Here is a 16,385-nt window from a genome sequence, read left to right on the forward strand (position 1 = left end):
TTCGAAACCCTAAAATTTGGATTAAAAAGGCAGTCCCGTATTGGTGTAAGCTGTGTATCGTGTTGAATACAACAGAGTGCAGTATATTATATCGAGATTTACCTTTATTTCGTACATTGATGACTGGTGTCTCAGGCTGTTGAGATTTTCATTTTTGCGACCGTTACACTATAGATCCTCTTTATTAGATACACGCCTTTTAACTGGGAGGAGACAGATTATTAGGCATAGTATTATTATCTGGGTCTGGTTCACTTCAAATCCAAGATCATGGTGCTGGGATTTTCTAGGTAGGCTTTCCACAAATTCGAAAATCGGGCCATTGAGGCTCCATCAATCACGCGATGATCTGCTGACCAACTAACTTGCATGATGGATGCTCTCACTACTTCGCCTTTGCTATTAAAACGCGGAAGTACCTATTCATCAAGTAATATGTAACACAGGAACGAAGACAAAGAAAATACGGTTTAACAATTACCTGGACACGGCCAATTGCTCCGATGGCAACCTCAGGTGACATAATCACTGGCTTCGCGTAAGTTCCACCGATCTGGTAATAGACAAGAACTTAAATGCCTTAAGAGACACTAAAAATATTTGAAGTTTTTGGGAATCTAACCGATCCGATGTTGGATAAGGTAAAGGTACCACCGGTTAAATCGGTAGCGCCTAAACTGCCTTTATTTCCTAATTCCTGGAGCCTGGCTAGTTCAATGGCAACATCCATAACAGATAATGACTGGACATTTTTAACATTTGGCACGATCAATCCAAGACTGGTGTCCATGGCAAATCCGATATTATGAGAGGCTCTAAAACAAAATATGGGGTTGAACTTTCAATAAAATTTGGTTTTGTGCGATATACTTGTAAGTAATGTTTTCACAGGCTTCATCAACTGAAGAATTGAGAACTGGGAAATGATGCAAAGCCATAGAAGCAGCTTTGATGAAAAATGGCATAAAAGACAATTTGATGCCACGCTCCTTAACCATGGGACTCTCTTTTAAAGAATGTCTTAATGCAGCCATCGACGTCATGTCGATTTCATCACAATAGCCGAAATGGGGGATTCGCTTGAAAAAAAATTAAAGGAAATATTAATTCGTTAGGCCCATTGATGAAATGCCAAAACAGTTCAAACGGATTACCAGTGAAGCAGTCATGGATTTTGCCATTGCCTTTTTAAATCCTTTAATTGGTTCAGTTCGGTCCACCCCAACAGGGGCGCTTGGCCTCATTATCTGCGGTGTTTTTGGTGAAGGTGACTGCTGTTGGGAGATTGTTCCTCGTTCTACAGCTTTAGCTTGTTGCTGTGGTACTTGTGAAGTTTTTGGAGCACTCTTAGAGCTACTCAGAGATTCTATGTGGCGAAGCATATCTTCCTTTAAAATACGACCATCTCTACCAGTTCCTTGTACATCTCTTAGATTGATCTAGAATAGAAAAAATTCTACCTCCAACTTCTCATTAAAATCTTCTATATGAGTGTACCTTGTTATCACTAGCCATCTTCCTGACAGCTGGTGTTGTCAAAACTTTTGATTGGTTCTCTGCTGGGAGTTCCAGGCTCTCTTCTCTTTCTCCCAGTGGTATGGCATCTTTCTCTTGCAATTCTTCAACCGGTGCTTCTAAAATGAGAATGATTTAAAAACTGACATTAAAATATACTGTATTATAACTATTACCTGAAACGGAACCACTAACTTCAATATCCACCAATGGTGTGCCAACCTTGGCCATTTCATCTACTGCATAATGTAATTTACTGATTAAGCCATCATAGCGGCTGGTAATGGTTACAGAGGCTTTGTCACTCTGGACCTCACAGATAGGATCAAACTGGGCAACTTTATCACCTTCTTTTACATACCTTTTGATTGGAACACAATCAAAGTTAAATAAATTATACAAACTACAAGGGAATCATAAATAGCATACCATTCTTTAACCGTAACTTCGGTGATTCCTTCTCCTATGTCGGAAAGTTTGAAAGGTACCTTTTCGCCGTAAAATGCTTTGGAAGCATGGAAAAATCTAGTAGCTAATGGATGAATTTGTTCAACATAACCGCAAGGTCTAGCGTGATCGAGAGGCAGTGCAACAGCATGGTATTGCAATCGAGATTTCTAAAGTAAATAAAAAAATCTTTCTTAAAATAAAATTCTATGATCTTGATGACAAAATAAAAATAAATTACCAAATAGAATAATTTCTGCTGCTTAAAACTACAAACAATTCTTCGTGTAGCAGAAGCCATGTTTACTCGAATAAATTTTCAACACGAATCACGGCTGACCGTGAAAAGATGGCGCTGATGGAGCCCAAGGTGACGAATTGCACCTTGAATTTTGCACAAGATAGACGAAAAACAAACAAAAATTATGCATTGTAAAACTATCACAAAATTCAATATTAACAACAAAAATTACGGGGTTCCAGAAATGATTTTATTATTTCAATATTTTCACGACACATCAACAATAAAAGTCCTAGATTGGTTCAAGTTTGGACAATTTCGAATCGAGAATGTTGGCGCCTTTGTTGGTTTGTTTTTGCAAAAATTTCCTCAAATTCTTCAATTTTTCTAAAACAGCTTGTGTGACGCTATCAATTTCTGTTTCGACCATATTCACAAGTAAGAAAGCAGCACGATTACAGCTTAGCCAACCTTTGATTTCTTCAGCATCAACTTCGTCAATGATCGCCTGGCTAAAATATGGCGGTTGTGTTCGAAATTTGTCAAACTGAACAAGCTTCTTAACAACCATATGGACAGCCGATTGCTCCACCCAATGTTGAACCTTTTCGCCATCGGAGCTAAATGCGTTTCTGAGGTCTTGATCCAAAGGATTACCAATAACTGAAGCTACTGCTTTGAAAGCGGTCTGTAGCTCGTTTCCAACGCAGAACTTGAGAATAGAGCCGAGGACAAGGCAATTCTTGCTATCCTTTAACCACATTTCAGGTTCGTGCGCAACAGCTTCTAGCCAAGCAGGAGAAGCGTACTGTAAAAGTTCTTTATGGCGAGTAGCCATATCTTTCTTACTGTTGGGGTTACCATCTCCTTGTTTTAGAATATCAATGATTTGTGGATGGGTATACTTTGGGTCACGCCCGGCAAGCAAGTACATGACAACCTTGCGACCGTGCTCGTGAACGACAATTTCTCTCCAGCTGGTAGCGATTTCCGAAACAATAGCTTTCGCTACGAGTTTAGTGTCATCCACCGAATCGAAAAGCGCCATCAATACCATATGGCCGTGTTCTTCTTGGCAGATTTTAGTTACATGGCCTTTGAAACTTTTTATGATATCCTATATAATGTACCAGAAGAGGATAAAATTGTTTCCCAACATACTAGAGGGGATTTCTAACCTTTCGATCTTTTTGTGTACCGTACCAGATACATGTTAATCCGACACGGGCTCCATCACGGGTATGCAGAACTTGGATGACTGCCTGTCGAAGGCTCTGAATCATTTCGGATCGTTCATTTTCACTGCAATGGGTCAAATATTCATTTGTAAGACGATGCAGCAGACTGTGATTGAAGACACCTTTTCGAGGGAAAAAATTTATATGGTAAAATTGGGTAAGAACATCAATTAATAAAAATTGTTTCACCTTTGGCAATAATTGGCTCAATGGCCTGATTCATATGTTTGAGGAAGACTTCCTTCTTTTCGGGGTGTTTAGCCAGAGCAGCACTAAGGGTGGTAATGGATTCATCCTTGAACAGCTTGAACTCGGGTCCGTAAAATTCCTGACTAAGTAGAGCGCGTTGGCTTGCGTTGGCCCAGTCATTGTACGCAGTTTCCACTACTTTAGAGGCGAACTATAACCAATTGATTAAAATAAGGCGAAAGTAAATTTTAAAAATTCTTTAAATCGTAGTATACCTTGTGTTTCATGAGGAAAACGACTTTGCCGCTGAGCGCCTGGATGACATAAGTTCGCTGTTCTTTATTCCCATGGCGGAGAACTTTCATCAAGTAGAAGTGGGCATACTGTGATTTGGCCAGATTGATGGTGTGAGGTTTAAGTTCATTGAACACAGCTTCTCTGATGTCCTGAGATGCCTTTTCAAACAAGCACTCAATAACTCTGGCTGTGTCATGGGCAAACACCAACTACAAATGAAATAATAGACTTATTAGATTATGAATTACATAAACATGATTAAACAGCTTACTTCATGTGCATGAGTCTTAATCAGTCCATAAAGATCAGCACTAAGTGAAAGCTGTTTTTCTTTTGTTGTATCTTCTCTTCGTAGTTCTTCCCACAACTTTTTGGCTTTTACTGACAGTAAATAGCGGTTTTCATTCTCTTTGGTTTTACGCTCAACTTTAAGTGCTTCTTTTTCCTTCTTTTTGAAAGCACTTGATTTTTCTCCGCCTACCTTTTTCGTTTTCTTGGCAGGTCCTTCTTCACCTTCATGCTTCCGTTTGGGTGCTGCTTTTTTGGGTGCTGAAAAACCAGGTACGACAACCTCACTCAATGATTCTGTTGATTTTGTTTTCTTAGAAGGTTTGACCACTTCAAAGTCACCTTCATCTACATCCATTTTAACTTTTTGTGACTTTTTGGGTTTCTCAACAATTTCTTCATCATCGGAGACATCCTTCTTTTTCTTCTTAAACATATTACCAACTTTGGCTGACTCTTCTTCTGTTTGTTTTACATGTTTTACTTTTTTCTTGGCTTCCAGTTGGTTAATAAGTTTACTTTCTGAATGTGTGAATCCCGGCGAATCTTCGGCTACAAATTGTTTCTTGGTTTTCTTGTTGGCTGGTTTGATACTTTTCAAAGTCATTTTATGATATTCAAAATCACAACTGTTTCAAAATTGATGAAATAACCTACGGTGAATCTTGGGAAAGAAAACAACGCGTGCGATGAATATAGCGTCAAGAAAAAGTGAACAAGCACTGTCAAACACGTGGTTGACGAAGTCTTCTGCTTCCTTCTGATAACTCTATCTAGCGAGATTTACAGGAACTTCTAGGAGCTTTCGGCTTTTTATAACTTAACCTCTTGTTTTGTAACAAAAACCGACAAAACTTTCCCACAAGAGATTTCACAACAAGAATTGCAGATAATGAATTTCGAATAATGAGAACAATTATTGCGTGTCTGTGTAAAATAGAAAGTAGGAAACGCCATTCTTTATATAGAAAATTACGGAACAGGACAACAATTCTTACGGGTTGAATATGTTTTGTTTATTCGCATTCCTTCCATTTTCACAGCTGCTACATCACCAAATATAAAGTAGGCCACAAATCAAAGACATAGCTGGCGGAAATTTGCACCATCACATAAAACAATGTTTAGGCAACCGTTTCCGCCACCGAGCCTTTCTCTCTTTCTTTCTAGGAATGATTACTCTCATTTTAAACCCATGTAATAACAAGGTGATTTGATATTTCGATCTAGATACTACAAATAGGCCAGAGTGGCAGGTGAAAAAAAAAGACAAAATAGATAAAGTTGCGGAATATCCGAAGTCAGGTATAGAGGACAGAATTTTTTCAGTGTGAGGCTTCAAAGTATTCTTTGCTTCCAGCCGGATCAGCCTTCATGGATTTCTTGCCAGGAGTCCAGCCAGCAGGGCAAACTGACAAAATGAACACAGCCATAAAATAAATGGTTGGGAAAACTTAAACTAAGCCTATTTGCTTTTTATTACCTTCTCCATGTTTGTCTGTAAACTGGAAAGCTTGGACTAGACGCAGAGTTTCGTCAACGCTGCGACCGACAGGTAGATCGTTAATGGTGACTTGACGAAGTCTTTGCTGTTCGTCGATGATGAAAAGGCCACGGAAAGTTAGGCCCTCGTCCTCCTTGTAAACTCCATACGACTTGGAGATGGCGGCCGACTTGTCAGCCAACAGAGGAATGTTGAGGGAACCCAAACCACCCTGCTTGCGCGGAGTGTTGACCCAAGCCAAGTGGCAAAAGTGACTGTCGGTCGAGCATGCGATCAGTTCGCAGTTGATTTTGCGGAACTCGTCAGCGCGGTCAGAGAAGGCAATAATTTCAGTTGGGCAAACAAAGGTGCTGCATATGTCCAATAAATAAAGAATTTAGTAAATGAATACCGTAAGATGAATATGTCATGTTACTTACAAGTCAAGGGGGTAGAAGAACAAGATGACATATTTGCCCTTGTAGTCTTCAAGTGAGATTTCCTTGAACTGTCCATCCACAACTGCGGTACCTTTGAAAATAGGAGCAGGTTTCTGCAGATCAGGGACTGGCATTTTCAATTCAGAAGCAACGAGGGACTGCAAAAGTTGAAAGGAAATGGTTAGAGAACACGACTAACATTCATGGAGATAAGCTTAACAAATAGCTTGTCACTACTAGATTAGCTAAGCAAACAGATGAACTAATAATCACGCTGTGGAAACATGGAAGTCGCCCGGCAATACCGGTAGAGAAAATGGAAGCTCAAGAAAAGAAAAGAAAACAGGGGCTTTGGCGGTCGTGATTGTGCTACGTCACGATTTTGTTTTACATAATAAAAAAACAAAAAACAATTGGCATTTACCGTTTAGGATTTTAAACAATCTAAAACACTATCTAAATGGCAAACTTTTAATGTTAGCTAAAATGCTATAAGATAAATATAAAATAACTAAAAAGTTTAAAGTTTTGAAGCGATACCCGGCAAAGTGTTCAACTGGCAGGAAAATTGACAGACGAATGGTATCGAGAGGTTCTAGAAAGTCCGACAATGAGGACGTTCAGTGCCAGCGGCTTTTTATCAAAGTAGGAAACAGGGAGAAAGCCGTACACTAGCGCCAAAATGGCGTAGCAGTAATGGTAGGCACTAGCGGGATTTATCGATTGCTTAGCACGAACGGCAACTCGCACGATTCGAACGTAACAAAGGAAACTTGTTTTTTTATTTTATTACGAGGAAAGTTACCTTTTTGTGAAGATCGAGGAGCGAGTGAAGGCACGTGGTGAGATCATTGAGCTGAATGAGTTGAGCGGCGTCGGCTAACGAACACTGGGGCGAGCCTTGTAGAACTTGGTGCATGGCGGCCACAAAGCTTTCGACGGGCTTGGACAATACAGTCGGACTTGAAGGATGAGCATAGCTGACCAACGATGTCGTAGAATTATTATTATTTTCAGCAGCGGATGATGGCACAGTAAGATGAGCAGGTACGTGATGAGCGAATTGAGCAGGCGATGAGGTACCCGATTTGCGGGAAGTGGAAGAACCGGCAGAGCTTGTGCTGGCCGGATGGTCGCCATCTTCGTCGGCGGGACTAGGTACGGAATGCTGGCTGGTCGGCGTCAACTGGCCTCCGTTCACTAATGGAGAGACGCCGTCAATAATAGCCTCAACAAATGATTTAACAAAGTTGGACCTACTCTGATAGCGATAGCTGTCGAGATCGACGGGACTGGAGATTCTCTCACGCTTGACGGCGGGCGGTTCGTTGGCGACATGAGCCAGCATTTGTAAATTGGCTTCAATGTCGGGATGATGACTGCCACCATTTGAGCTGCCATTACTACCAAACGTACGATTAGAAGGGATGGCACGATCGGGATTCGATCTCTTTCTCGGCCTTCGTGTAGATCCCGAAGAAGAACGTGATGCAGGAACAATAGAAAATCGCGATGTTTGTTCATTTTGATTGGCGTCTTTGATAGTGGTGGAAGACGATCCGCCATTGACAGATTGCTCTAATTTAGCTTGGTGGCTAATATTGAGCAAAATGTGATCGACAATGCTTTGAGCTTTACGTCCTTCTGAAGGAATAGTTGTTTCATCATCGTCATCATCACGTTCGAGTTCCTCGGTAGGCGATGATGATTTTTTCATGGCCAAATCGAGTGCAGAGTCGGCCATCTTGGGCGAACCGTTGGAGCGATGGTGGTGTAGGGGGTGGTGTTCAGAGATCGGCGGGAGCTGCAGTAGTTGCTGATGCGCCTGAGGGTTCGCCGAGGAAGAGGATGAGGTGAGGTAGGGGGAACATCGCGGGACGATGCCCTGGAGGGCGGCGAAAGCGCTGGCAATCGACAACCCGCCAGATGGCAATCCGGCCGAATTGCTCAAATCCATCAGGCCTTTTTCTGCGGCCCACATGGTCAAGCTGACGGGGACGGTTGCCGAACGTCGAGGATTGTTGCCACCACCACCACCATTTCTAGACCGAGGAGATGACGCCACTGACGACGTTGATGTTCCGTTGTTATCGGGAGTAGCCGCTCCCGAACCGTTTCGATTTTGTTTTCTCGCTCCGCTGTTGGGTGAAGGCGTTTTGGATTGGACCAAACCCGATTTGGCTTGAGCCATTGCCACCGTGAGTGGGCAAGCATGCCGTCTCAAGCCACCCGTACCATCTCTAGGGGTGTAGTGAACGGGTTTGAAGCATCCGTTGCAAACGGCATAAGGCAAAACAGCACCGTCGACTCGTACACGTTTGAACCAACGCCACGCTTCCGATTTACCCGCTTCGAACGAGACGAGTTCCAGCCGAGGCGATTTCAGCCTGATCATGTCGATGATTTCTTGCTTGTCCACCATGCTACTCATTTTGGGGAACGATTGGTGTTTTTCTTTACTCGAATAACAAAACAAATGGATAAAAAAAAAGAGGTCACGAATTTACACACAAAATGGCGCCGTTTTGGCGCAAAACACGCGCGCACGCACACACAAAACACAACGGAATTAAAGCGGGGAAATAGAAAAATGTTTTTTTTTTTTTTTCGCGTCAGTTAAAAAAAATATAACACGACACGTCGAGCGTTCGAAAGCGGAATGACCGTGATCAGGCTTCGGCCTGTAGAGAAGCAGAGGGGGCTGCAGCAGAAGTACACACACACAAGGGGTCGTTGTTAGCCCCCTCCCTTTTTCTCTGCCCTTCTTTCTCTCTCTCTATGTTCGTTCCTCTATTCTATCCGCTCCTCTTCCCGCCACCCTCTTGTCAACTTTTTATTCCAGCCCCCCTCCCTTACAACACACATATACACCCTCGGTTCAACAGCCGGTTGTTGCTTATGGATTCACCCTGTCGACCCACTTCACAACCCCCCAGTTTTTTCGCCCTTAGTGCCTTTTTTTTCTTCTTTTGCTTTTTACCCTCCATTTTGCTTCTTCCTACCATTCCAGGGGTACACAACACAAAGAGGACCCCCTCTCTCCCCCTCGGCCGATTTCCGTGAAACCGTTCCTCTTCTTCTTCTGCTACCCAACCCCCTTTTTTTTTCTTCTTCGCTCCTCTGACCAGATATCCGACGGCTTCGCTTCACGAACAACCCAGATCCCCCCCCCCCCTTAACCCCCCCCCCCCTTTTCTATTCCCTACCTCCTTGTGCGCTTTTTTTTTTTCGGAGAGACTGACCTCTGGACGACCGGCCGAAAAAAAAAATGCGGCCAAATGTCGGCCATCTTGGATTTCCGGCGAAAAAAAAAAAAAAGTTAACTGCAATTCGATTTAATGACGTTGAAGACAAAAGAAAGAAAAAAAGGTCGTCGTGAAAAAAAAAAGTAAGTTAGGTACCGACCGGTATATACCCTCCCTCTTATTTTACATATCAAATTTCAAGGCTTCCTTCATGGTTTTCATATCCCCTTACTTAAGTTTTTGTTTTCTCGTAAGAAATTTTCTCTTTTTTTTTCGTTCTTTTTTTTTCTGTCTGGAAACAACAGCCAACACGACCGAGCAAAAAAAAAATCCTTGGGCCCCCCTAGTTTTTTTTTATTGTATTTGACCGCCGCCCTCTGGCGACCGGGAGCCGGGGGTAAAGGAAAAAAAACCTTTTTTTCCATTTTGAGAAGTTTTATTTTTTTTTATTTTACCAATTCCCAGCCCCCCCTCCCGCAGCCTAGTTCTTCGCTCCAACCGACATTTTGTGTGAAACCCCCCTCCTTTGCCAAGTTCTCCTCCTTCTTGAATTTTATTTTTTTGTTGGGAGGCTTTTTTAAATGGATGACAAGAAGTTTGTCTTCTCTCCTTTTTTTTTTTTATTATTCTTTGACCATCACCAGATGTAACTATGGAAGGTCATTCTAGGTCGTTCCCTTTTTACCCCCCTTTCTTTTTTTTACCCACTTTGCACCGGAATTCTTCTTGTTTTGTAGTAGGCCATCCCGAAGAAAATAAAACCATCTTGGATGTTGTTGCGTCATTAAGGTCATCTTTCTGCTTTTCTGGGGAAATACGTTTTACTTGGCAACTTTTAATGGCGCCTCATATCGTTCCGCGGAATTGCGTTTATCTCTCAAGGTTGTTGTTGACCAGAGCGCATGATCAGGTCCTGCGGGTCGCTATGACAACCGACCCGGCATAACAAATCCCGCGCTTGTTTTGGTCGTCCATTTTGAAAACGAAACCAACCGAAACGAAATGAAATTTTGGGATAGCTTTTTAACGTGGTTAAAGATCAAAAAGAAACAAGCCAATATTTTGATTGTTGGATTGGATAATTCTGGAAAATCAACAGTGGTCCAGTATTTGCAGTCGAGAGGCAAACGATCTGAGGTGACAGTGCCGACCATTGGTTTCAACGTTGAAAAGTTCCAAAGTACGTTCTGATTTATTGGCTACATTATTTTTTATGTACAATCAGATTCACCCTTTCACGTTCAGATGCTGGATTAACTTTAACTGCCTTCGATATGAGTGGTCAGTCAAAGTACCGGTCGTTATGGGAGCGTTACTACGCCGAATGTCACGGCGTCATTTTCGTGCTCGATAGCAGTGACACGATGCGAATGGCTGTAGCTTGCAACGAACTGGAACTCATGATCCAGCATCCGGAGATGATGAAAAACCGTTCAACCACAGTTGGTGTACCTATTTTAATTCTAGCCAACAAAAGCGACCTGGACAGTGCCATCCCGATCGGTCAGGTAAAAAAAATAAATAAAGAAACGGTCATGGCGCCATGCGGACATTTTGGAATTTCACCTTTTTTTTTTGGTGTGTTGGTTCATCACAAAAGAAACGAATGTACATTTACCTTACCCTCTGTTTTCTTCGGTTGGAAATTGAAGAAGATCAAGAAGGTCAGCAGGCAGCAGCTCTTGGATTGACTATCTCACGATAAGGTTTCCCTCCAACAAAACAAATTTCAGAAGCATCTCGGGATATATCCGCCATCTTGTTTTCGTGAAAAATAAAGAAGAAGAGCAGAAAACGTTAGATATGCCCCCCTTCCCCCTTTTTTGTAGTTTCGCTTTTATGTTTTCACCCCCCACTCTTTGTATACGTTCCCGGAGGCTCTATTTCCACCGAAAAAATCTTTTGTAACACAGGGACTGGGGGGTGGGGGGAACCGTCCGTTTGGCGGGATTGCACGTAGGCTCATCGTAACCCACCATCTGCTGCTGGTATATTTTTTCTTCTTTTTTTCAATCCCCTCAAAAAAAAAAAAAAGGAGGGAAAAAGGATATGATGAAATGATCCTCTCTGCCTGAGGCTGTCGTGATGTAACAAATGGATAACGGCGTATACGTCATCGTGAGTTTTGATCTAGATAAAATGAAGGGGTGGTGGGTTAAACCGGTATTTTATCATATTTCAAAAAATATATATAAATATATTATAATAATAAACTGGCTAATCGTTCCAAACACCTACAGATGGTGTAAAACGAAAAGCAATTAACACCTGTTTGTTAGACCGCCTCCCAACTTGTTGATCTAGATAAAACAATAGCTTGCGTACTCAATAACACACTTGTATCTCATCATCATGTAAAAAGCGTAGGGGGGACAACCAGACTAAATGTTTGTCTTGGATAACGAAGTAACGCAGAGAAGATGGACAGAGGGGGGAAAGAAAAAGAAAAAAGAACACGCCACTCGGGAGAGATTTCATTGACCTGCGTTGGCTAAACGTCCGTGGTAGCCCCCCCTTAACAATCGCGCCCCCTCTTGGGTATTTAATGAAGGTCAACTGCAAGGTCATTTTAGAAAATATTTTCTCTCCTTTATTTACAAATCAACGCGGAAATATTTAATCGGCTTAAAGAAAAATACTAGGATATGGCCGTGATAGCTCTTTTATCTTGAAAATGATTAGAATCTCACTCTATTTTCTGAAAGATTCGGGTTGAGCTACGATTGGACGATATCGAGACACACCCCATTCACCTAGAGGCTTCCAACGCTTTGACCGGTGTCGGACTGCACGCTGGACTCCAATGGCTCTCTGAACAAATTATCAAAGTTAATTTTTAAGTAAAAAAAAAAAACAAGTAATAATAAAGTTTAGTTTTCCAGCTCCAGAGTGTGTGTTGTATTTTAAGTTTCCTTTCTTAATTTTTTTAATGGAATGAAGAGAAAAAATACACACTCGAAAAAAATCGATAAATAAAATATGAAATTGATAGCAGAGCAGAAGGTGCACACTCACACATCGAAAATAAAGATTTTTTTCTTGTGATTTTAGAAGAGTAAGCCCAAAATAAAAAAAAAATTGGGAGGGAGAAGCTTGTTTTCTTCCCTTTCACGAGGGAAAAATACGACTGGAGATATCACGAAACACAGCCAATGACGTGTAGTAATAGTAAGCTTTTTTTCCTTTTTGCAAGTGTGTGTGTGTGTATACCATATATGCCAGAAATAAAGGATGAGAAAATGTTGGGTGGAGTAAGAAAGAAAAAAAAATAGTCGGATAAATGGGCATAGTCACACAGTATTTCGGGAAAAACAAATCATTTTTCAGAGATAGCAAAAACCAAAATCGAAAGTCCATCCACTGCACTTGGTTTAGACAAAACAAAGAAAAAATAGTTTTCCCCATTGACTTGGATGTATCAAGAGTGAATATGAACGCCATTTGGGGTCACGGATACGGAATAGCCATTTTCTTGTTATTTTTAGTTAGCATTCCTGAATTGTGGGGTTAGTCATTGTTTAAATTGCATTCTACTGTTCCTCGTCACCGAGGTCGTGACGGACTTTGGAAAAGTCAAAATCTTCGCCAGTGCCACGACGATAAACGTCAAGAACGTCCAAGCAGGTCGTTTCGAAATGAGTGGTGGCATCGTACGACTTGGAGATGAACACTTGCGAATCACGGCCATCTTCTTTAGGAGTGTAAAAGTCGGTCACCGTCAAGAACCTAACAGTCAAAATGATTAAGAAGTGATGTGCCATTTTCACATTATCACACATAAAATAAATTAAATATACATACTTTTGTTTAATGGGACCTAGAAGATCCAAAGCCGGTTTAATTTCAGCTTCTGGGTTATTGGTTTCTACGGTGGTAGACACCATGGCAATGAACCAGCCCTTAGCAGCTACCTGGTGCGTGTAGCTTACCATCGATATGTAAATATCTAAAGAGATCAAACACTTGAATTATAGAAAGAGAGGGGAACAAAGGGAAACTACTTTACACACCCGAATTGCGGTTGACTTGCTTCTGTGGAATGATAATCTGAGTGGAGAGAGCGTCCTTGGTGTTGGGAATGGGATGATCCATTAAGCAAACGCAACGAACCACCTTGCTCACCTAAAATGCAGTTGAATTATTTCAAAAATGTTTCTCGGGCTGTTAACACAACCGCAAAAATGTTACAAACCTTCTCTACACGCTCTGGAACGTAGGTGGGGTCGCAGTAGAGTTGTTTACAACGAGCCATTTCACCGCCGGACTTGACGCCCACCACCTTTCCGTTTTCGTAAACAATCTCGTCGATGGGCTTGTCCAGCATGTAAGTACCACCGTAAATTGCGCTGAGGCGGGCAAAACCTTGCGGCAACTCGCCCAAGCCGTACATCGGATAAAGATACGGCGATTTGCCTGTAACAAACACAAAAGAGGCTATTAGTGGAATTTTCATAACAAAAAGAAACCGAATAAAAGGTATGTGAGGTACCGTAACGCGCCAGCGAGTCCGAATAGAGCTTGATGCGCCGGATAGTGTCATAACACGGTTTAGTCAGATAGTCGTCGTCCCGGTGCAGGGCCAAAGCGTGACCGGTGAAGTCGGCCGTGTTCTTATCCAAACCAAACTTTTCATACACCTGCGCCATGTTGGTGTTGTTTGGGTCGACATCTTTCCAGGTTTTAGGGTCATCCTCACGATAATCTTGCACAAAGACGAGGAAGTTCTTGAAACGACGCTTCTCAAACATGCCCATCAAATCTAATGAAAAGGATGACTTAGAGAGAAAGTTTTAGATTTCACCACAGCAGGCAAAGACAGAATACCAGAAGCCAGAGCCTCTCTCTCATCAACAGGGACCTTGGAAATCTTGCCACCCTTGTAGACGTAGGAACCTTCCACAGACTTGAACTCCAAGTAACGAGTGACACCCGTGTGGATCAGCAGCTTCACCAGCTGACCGTTGGCCATCAAGAACTTGGGGATCAAGTCAACATTCCAATCCCTTTAAAATAATACAAAAATTAATAACTGTAATCAAACAAGAAAAGTGTACTTTCTTTTTCATATAATTCATACCTTCCTCTACCATAGCTTTCATTAGGAGCTGGAGCCTCGTACTTGGTGAACAGCTCCTCCAACGGGGTAATGGAAGCAGATTCCCCTCCGTAATACTTGTTCCTGTCCATATGAAGGACTTTCTTGCCAGAAACGGAAAGCATACCGCTGATAATGCATTCCTGTCAAACGAAAAGCACCTTGTATTAGAAAATAAATAATAATAATGTCCAAGATGGCGGTGCCGACACGACAAGAGCCACTCTGGACTAGGAGGTCCCCGTTTCGCCGGCCATTTGTGCCTCTTATCATTTACTCGGAAAATTGGAGGCGAACAACTGGGCCAAAAATCAAACCTTAAATTAAAAAATATGTTCTAAATGACTCACTTTCAGGCCAGTTCCAAGGACGATGGCATCATATTCTTCATCCATGGCGAATGACAGGAGACCAAAGTCGACAACGGGTTACGGGAGATATAACAGGGGGGCGGCCTGTCGGTACCTAAGTTAACACCAGTGTTGCCGTTTCTCTCCAAAAAGGCTCGAAAAAAAAACTGGGAAAGAAAGAAAACGAGGAAAAAAAATGTCACGATCGTAAAAATTAAATTTAAAAAAAAAAGGAAAACAGGAGAAACCGACTTGAAAACTAAACGGCCCGTGTCAAGTGTCAACAAGTACCGGAATCATTTAAGTAACGAAATAAACTCACGAAAATCAATATAAATGAAATAAAAAGTGATCAAGTTTAACGACCAATCCTAAAATATTTTTATTTTCATATTTTTCGTGGCTCGTTTGTCATTTCTATACGTGTGAAAATCCACCGCTTTTTTTCTTCTTTTCTCTCCCTGATAACAAGAGAAGCTGGCCTTTTTTTTTTTAATTTTTTGCTTGTGCGTTTGCCTAGAAATCGTTCATCCGAGACTTGTGTGAGCCGCAAGCGCAGTCTGTCCGGCACCCAGCAAGCGTAAGTATAATACGTGTATAGCTAAGGTCCACCGGAACTTACGGTTTATTGGTTTTAGTGTCTGTGTTGAAGGAGGATGAGATCTAGCCCGTTTCATCATCCGTATACGTTCACCGGGATAACGGATTGTTAGAAGAAGAAGAAAAAGAGGGAACGTAACAACAGTCTTGTTATATCAACCACACGGACACACACACACACACGTGGAACACACAGGCAGAATGAAAGTTGTTACAAAAACACTCACCCGGAAGATGCCAGATAGCTAGCCACCGGTACAATGGTGATTCATTTCTTTTTATTTTGTATTATTCTTTTTTAAATAAAAATAAAAAGGAAATATGTTTTCTCGATTGAGGTTGCCATGACGACCTTCTTTGGTGGTGATGCTGGCCGAAAAAACCATCCCCAAATGCCGCGCATATCGCTAGCGGAGGGATTCCACACATACCTGACCGGTGAAACAGACACAAGTCTATACACACTTTTACACACAAAAGCTTTTTTCTTTTTCTTTTTTTTTTATCGTCGCGTCTTATTCTTCTTAACCGTCCCACTTTTTCCCGTTCCCGAACGCCGCGGGATCGGCTCCTCCTCCGGAGACTTAAAAAGAATTAGAAAAAGAATTCAAATATGCTAATTTCTAAAATATTCATCTATTTGGGTATTCAACAACCATCTAAAGAAAAATACCTGTCTGTCTGGTAGAGAATAATAATCCGAAATCATTCAGAATTGGCCAATTGCGAACAACATCTGCGTTTGTCGATAAATATCGCGGCCAATCGATGAATCAGATTTAACGTTGCGACCGAGCTGAACGATAGTGGAGGGGGATTTCATTTTTCATTGTCTGGAACGCCACAAAACAAGACGAAAAAAAAAAAAAGGTGGTAGTGGTGGTGGTAGGAGGAAAGAGGAAGAAGAAAAAAAAAAAAAAAAAAAAAAGAGAGGAGGAGCTGCTGTTGCAAGCGCCA

The 16,385-nt window shown here is 41.8% G+C and overlaps 5 protein-coding genes across 5 annotated transcripts; 1 reads left to right on the forward strand and 4 right to left on the reverse strand.

Moving 5' to 3' along the window:
- Positions 1 to 86: 86 nt before the first annotated feature.
- Positions 87 to 2,339, reverse strand: LOC130702042 (lipoamide acyltransferase component of branched-chain alpha-keto acid dehydrogenase complex, mitochondrial-like). Its single transcript, XM_057523711.1, has 9 exons — positions 2,204 to 2,339; positions 1,945 to 2,132; positions 1,692 to 1,876; positions 1,498 to 1,634; positions 1,155 to 1,439; positions 871 to 1,079; positions 623 to 815; positions 482 to 553; positions 87 to 419 (listed from the first exon to the last, which is right to left on the reverse strand). The coding sequence occupies exons 1-9, from the start codon at positions 2,261 to 2,263 to the stop codon at positions 252 to 254; spliced, it is 1,497 nt and encodes a 498-aa protein (XP_057379694.1). The 5' UTR covers positions 2,264 to 2,339; the 3' UTR covers positions 87 to 251.
- Positions 2,340 to 2,433: 94 nt separating this feature from the next.
- On the reverse strand, positions 2,434 to 4,949 carry LOC130702068 (pumilio homolog 3-like). The gene is made up of 5 exons (XM_057523740.2): positions 4,199 to 4,949; positions 3,906 to 4,136; positions 3,631 to 3,841; positions 3,382 to 3,563; positions 2,434 to 3,320 (listed from the first exon to the last, which is right to left on the reverse strand). The coding sequence occupies exons 1-5, from the start codon at positions 4,820 to 4,822 to the stop codon at positions 2,496 to 2,498; spliced, it is 2,073 nt and encodes a 690-aa protein (XP_057379723.1). The 5' UTR covers positions 4,823 to 4,949; the 3' UTR covers positions 2,434 to 2,495.
- A 257-nt stretch (positions 4,950 to 5,206) lies between these two features.
- On the reverse strand, positions 5,207 to 8,584 carry LOC130702038 (uncharacterized). Its single transcript, XM_057523707.2, has 4 exons — positions 6,944 to 8,584; positions 6,139 to 6,296; positions 5,699 to 6,069; positions 5,207 to 5,626 (listed from the first exon to the last, which is right to left on the reverse strand). The coding sequence occupies exons 1-4, from the start codon at positions 8,567 to 8,569 to the stop codon at positions 5,541 to 5,543; spliced, it is 2,241 nt and encodes a 746-aa protein (XP_057379690.1). The 5' UTR covers positions 8,570 to 8,584; the 3' UTR covers positions 5,207 to 5,540.
- Positions 8,585 to 10,240: 1,656 nt separating this feature from the next.
- LOC130702054 (ADP-ribosylation factor-like protein 6) lies at positions 10,241 to 12,415 on the forward strand. The gene is made up of 3 exons (XM_057523726.2): positions 10,241 to 10,563; positions 10,629 to 10,891; positions 12,089 to 12,415. The coding sequence occupies exons 1-3, from the start codon at positions 10,386 to 10,388 to the stop codon at positions 12,221 to 12,223; spliced, it is 576 nt and encodes a 191-aa protein (XP_057379709.1). The 5' UTR covers positions 10,241 to 10,385; the 3' UTR covers positions 12,224 to 12,415.
- Positions 12,416 to 12,524: 109 nt separating this feature from the next.
- Positions 12,525 to 14,989, reverse strand: LOC130702043 (rab GDP dissociation inhibitor beta-like). Its single transcript, XM_057523712.2, has 8 exons — positions 14,829 to 14,989; positions 14,461 to 14,621; positions 14,208 to 14,386; positions 13,873 to 14,142; positions 13,576 to 13,796; positions 13,394 to 13,505; positions 13,185 to 13,329; positions 12,525 to 13,109 (listed from the first exon to the last, which is right to left on the reverse strand). Exons 1-8 carry the CDS (start codon positions 14,871 to 14,873, stop codon positions 12,914 to 12,916), a joined length of 1,329 nt encoding a protein of 442 aa, XP_057379695.1. The 5' UTR covers positions 14,874 to 14,989; the 3' UTR covers positions 12,525 to 12,913.
- Between the last annotated feature and the right edge of the window lie 1,396 nt (positions 14,990 to 16,385).

This window comes from Daphnia carinata, chromosome 6 (genome assembly GCF_022539665.2).
Source record: "Daphnia carinata strain CSIRO-1 chromosome 6, CSIRO_AGI_Dcar_HiC_V3, whole genome shotgun sequence".
Lineage (NCBI taxonomy): Eukaryota > Metazoa > Arthropoda > Branchiopoda > Diplostraca > Daphniidae > Daphnia > Daphnia carinata.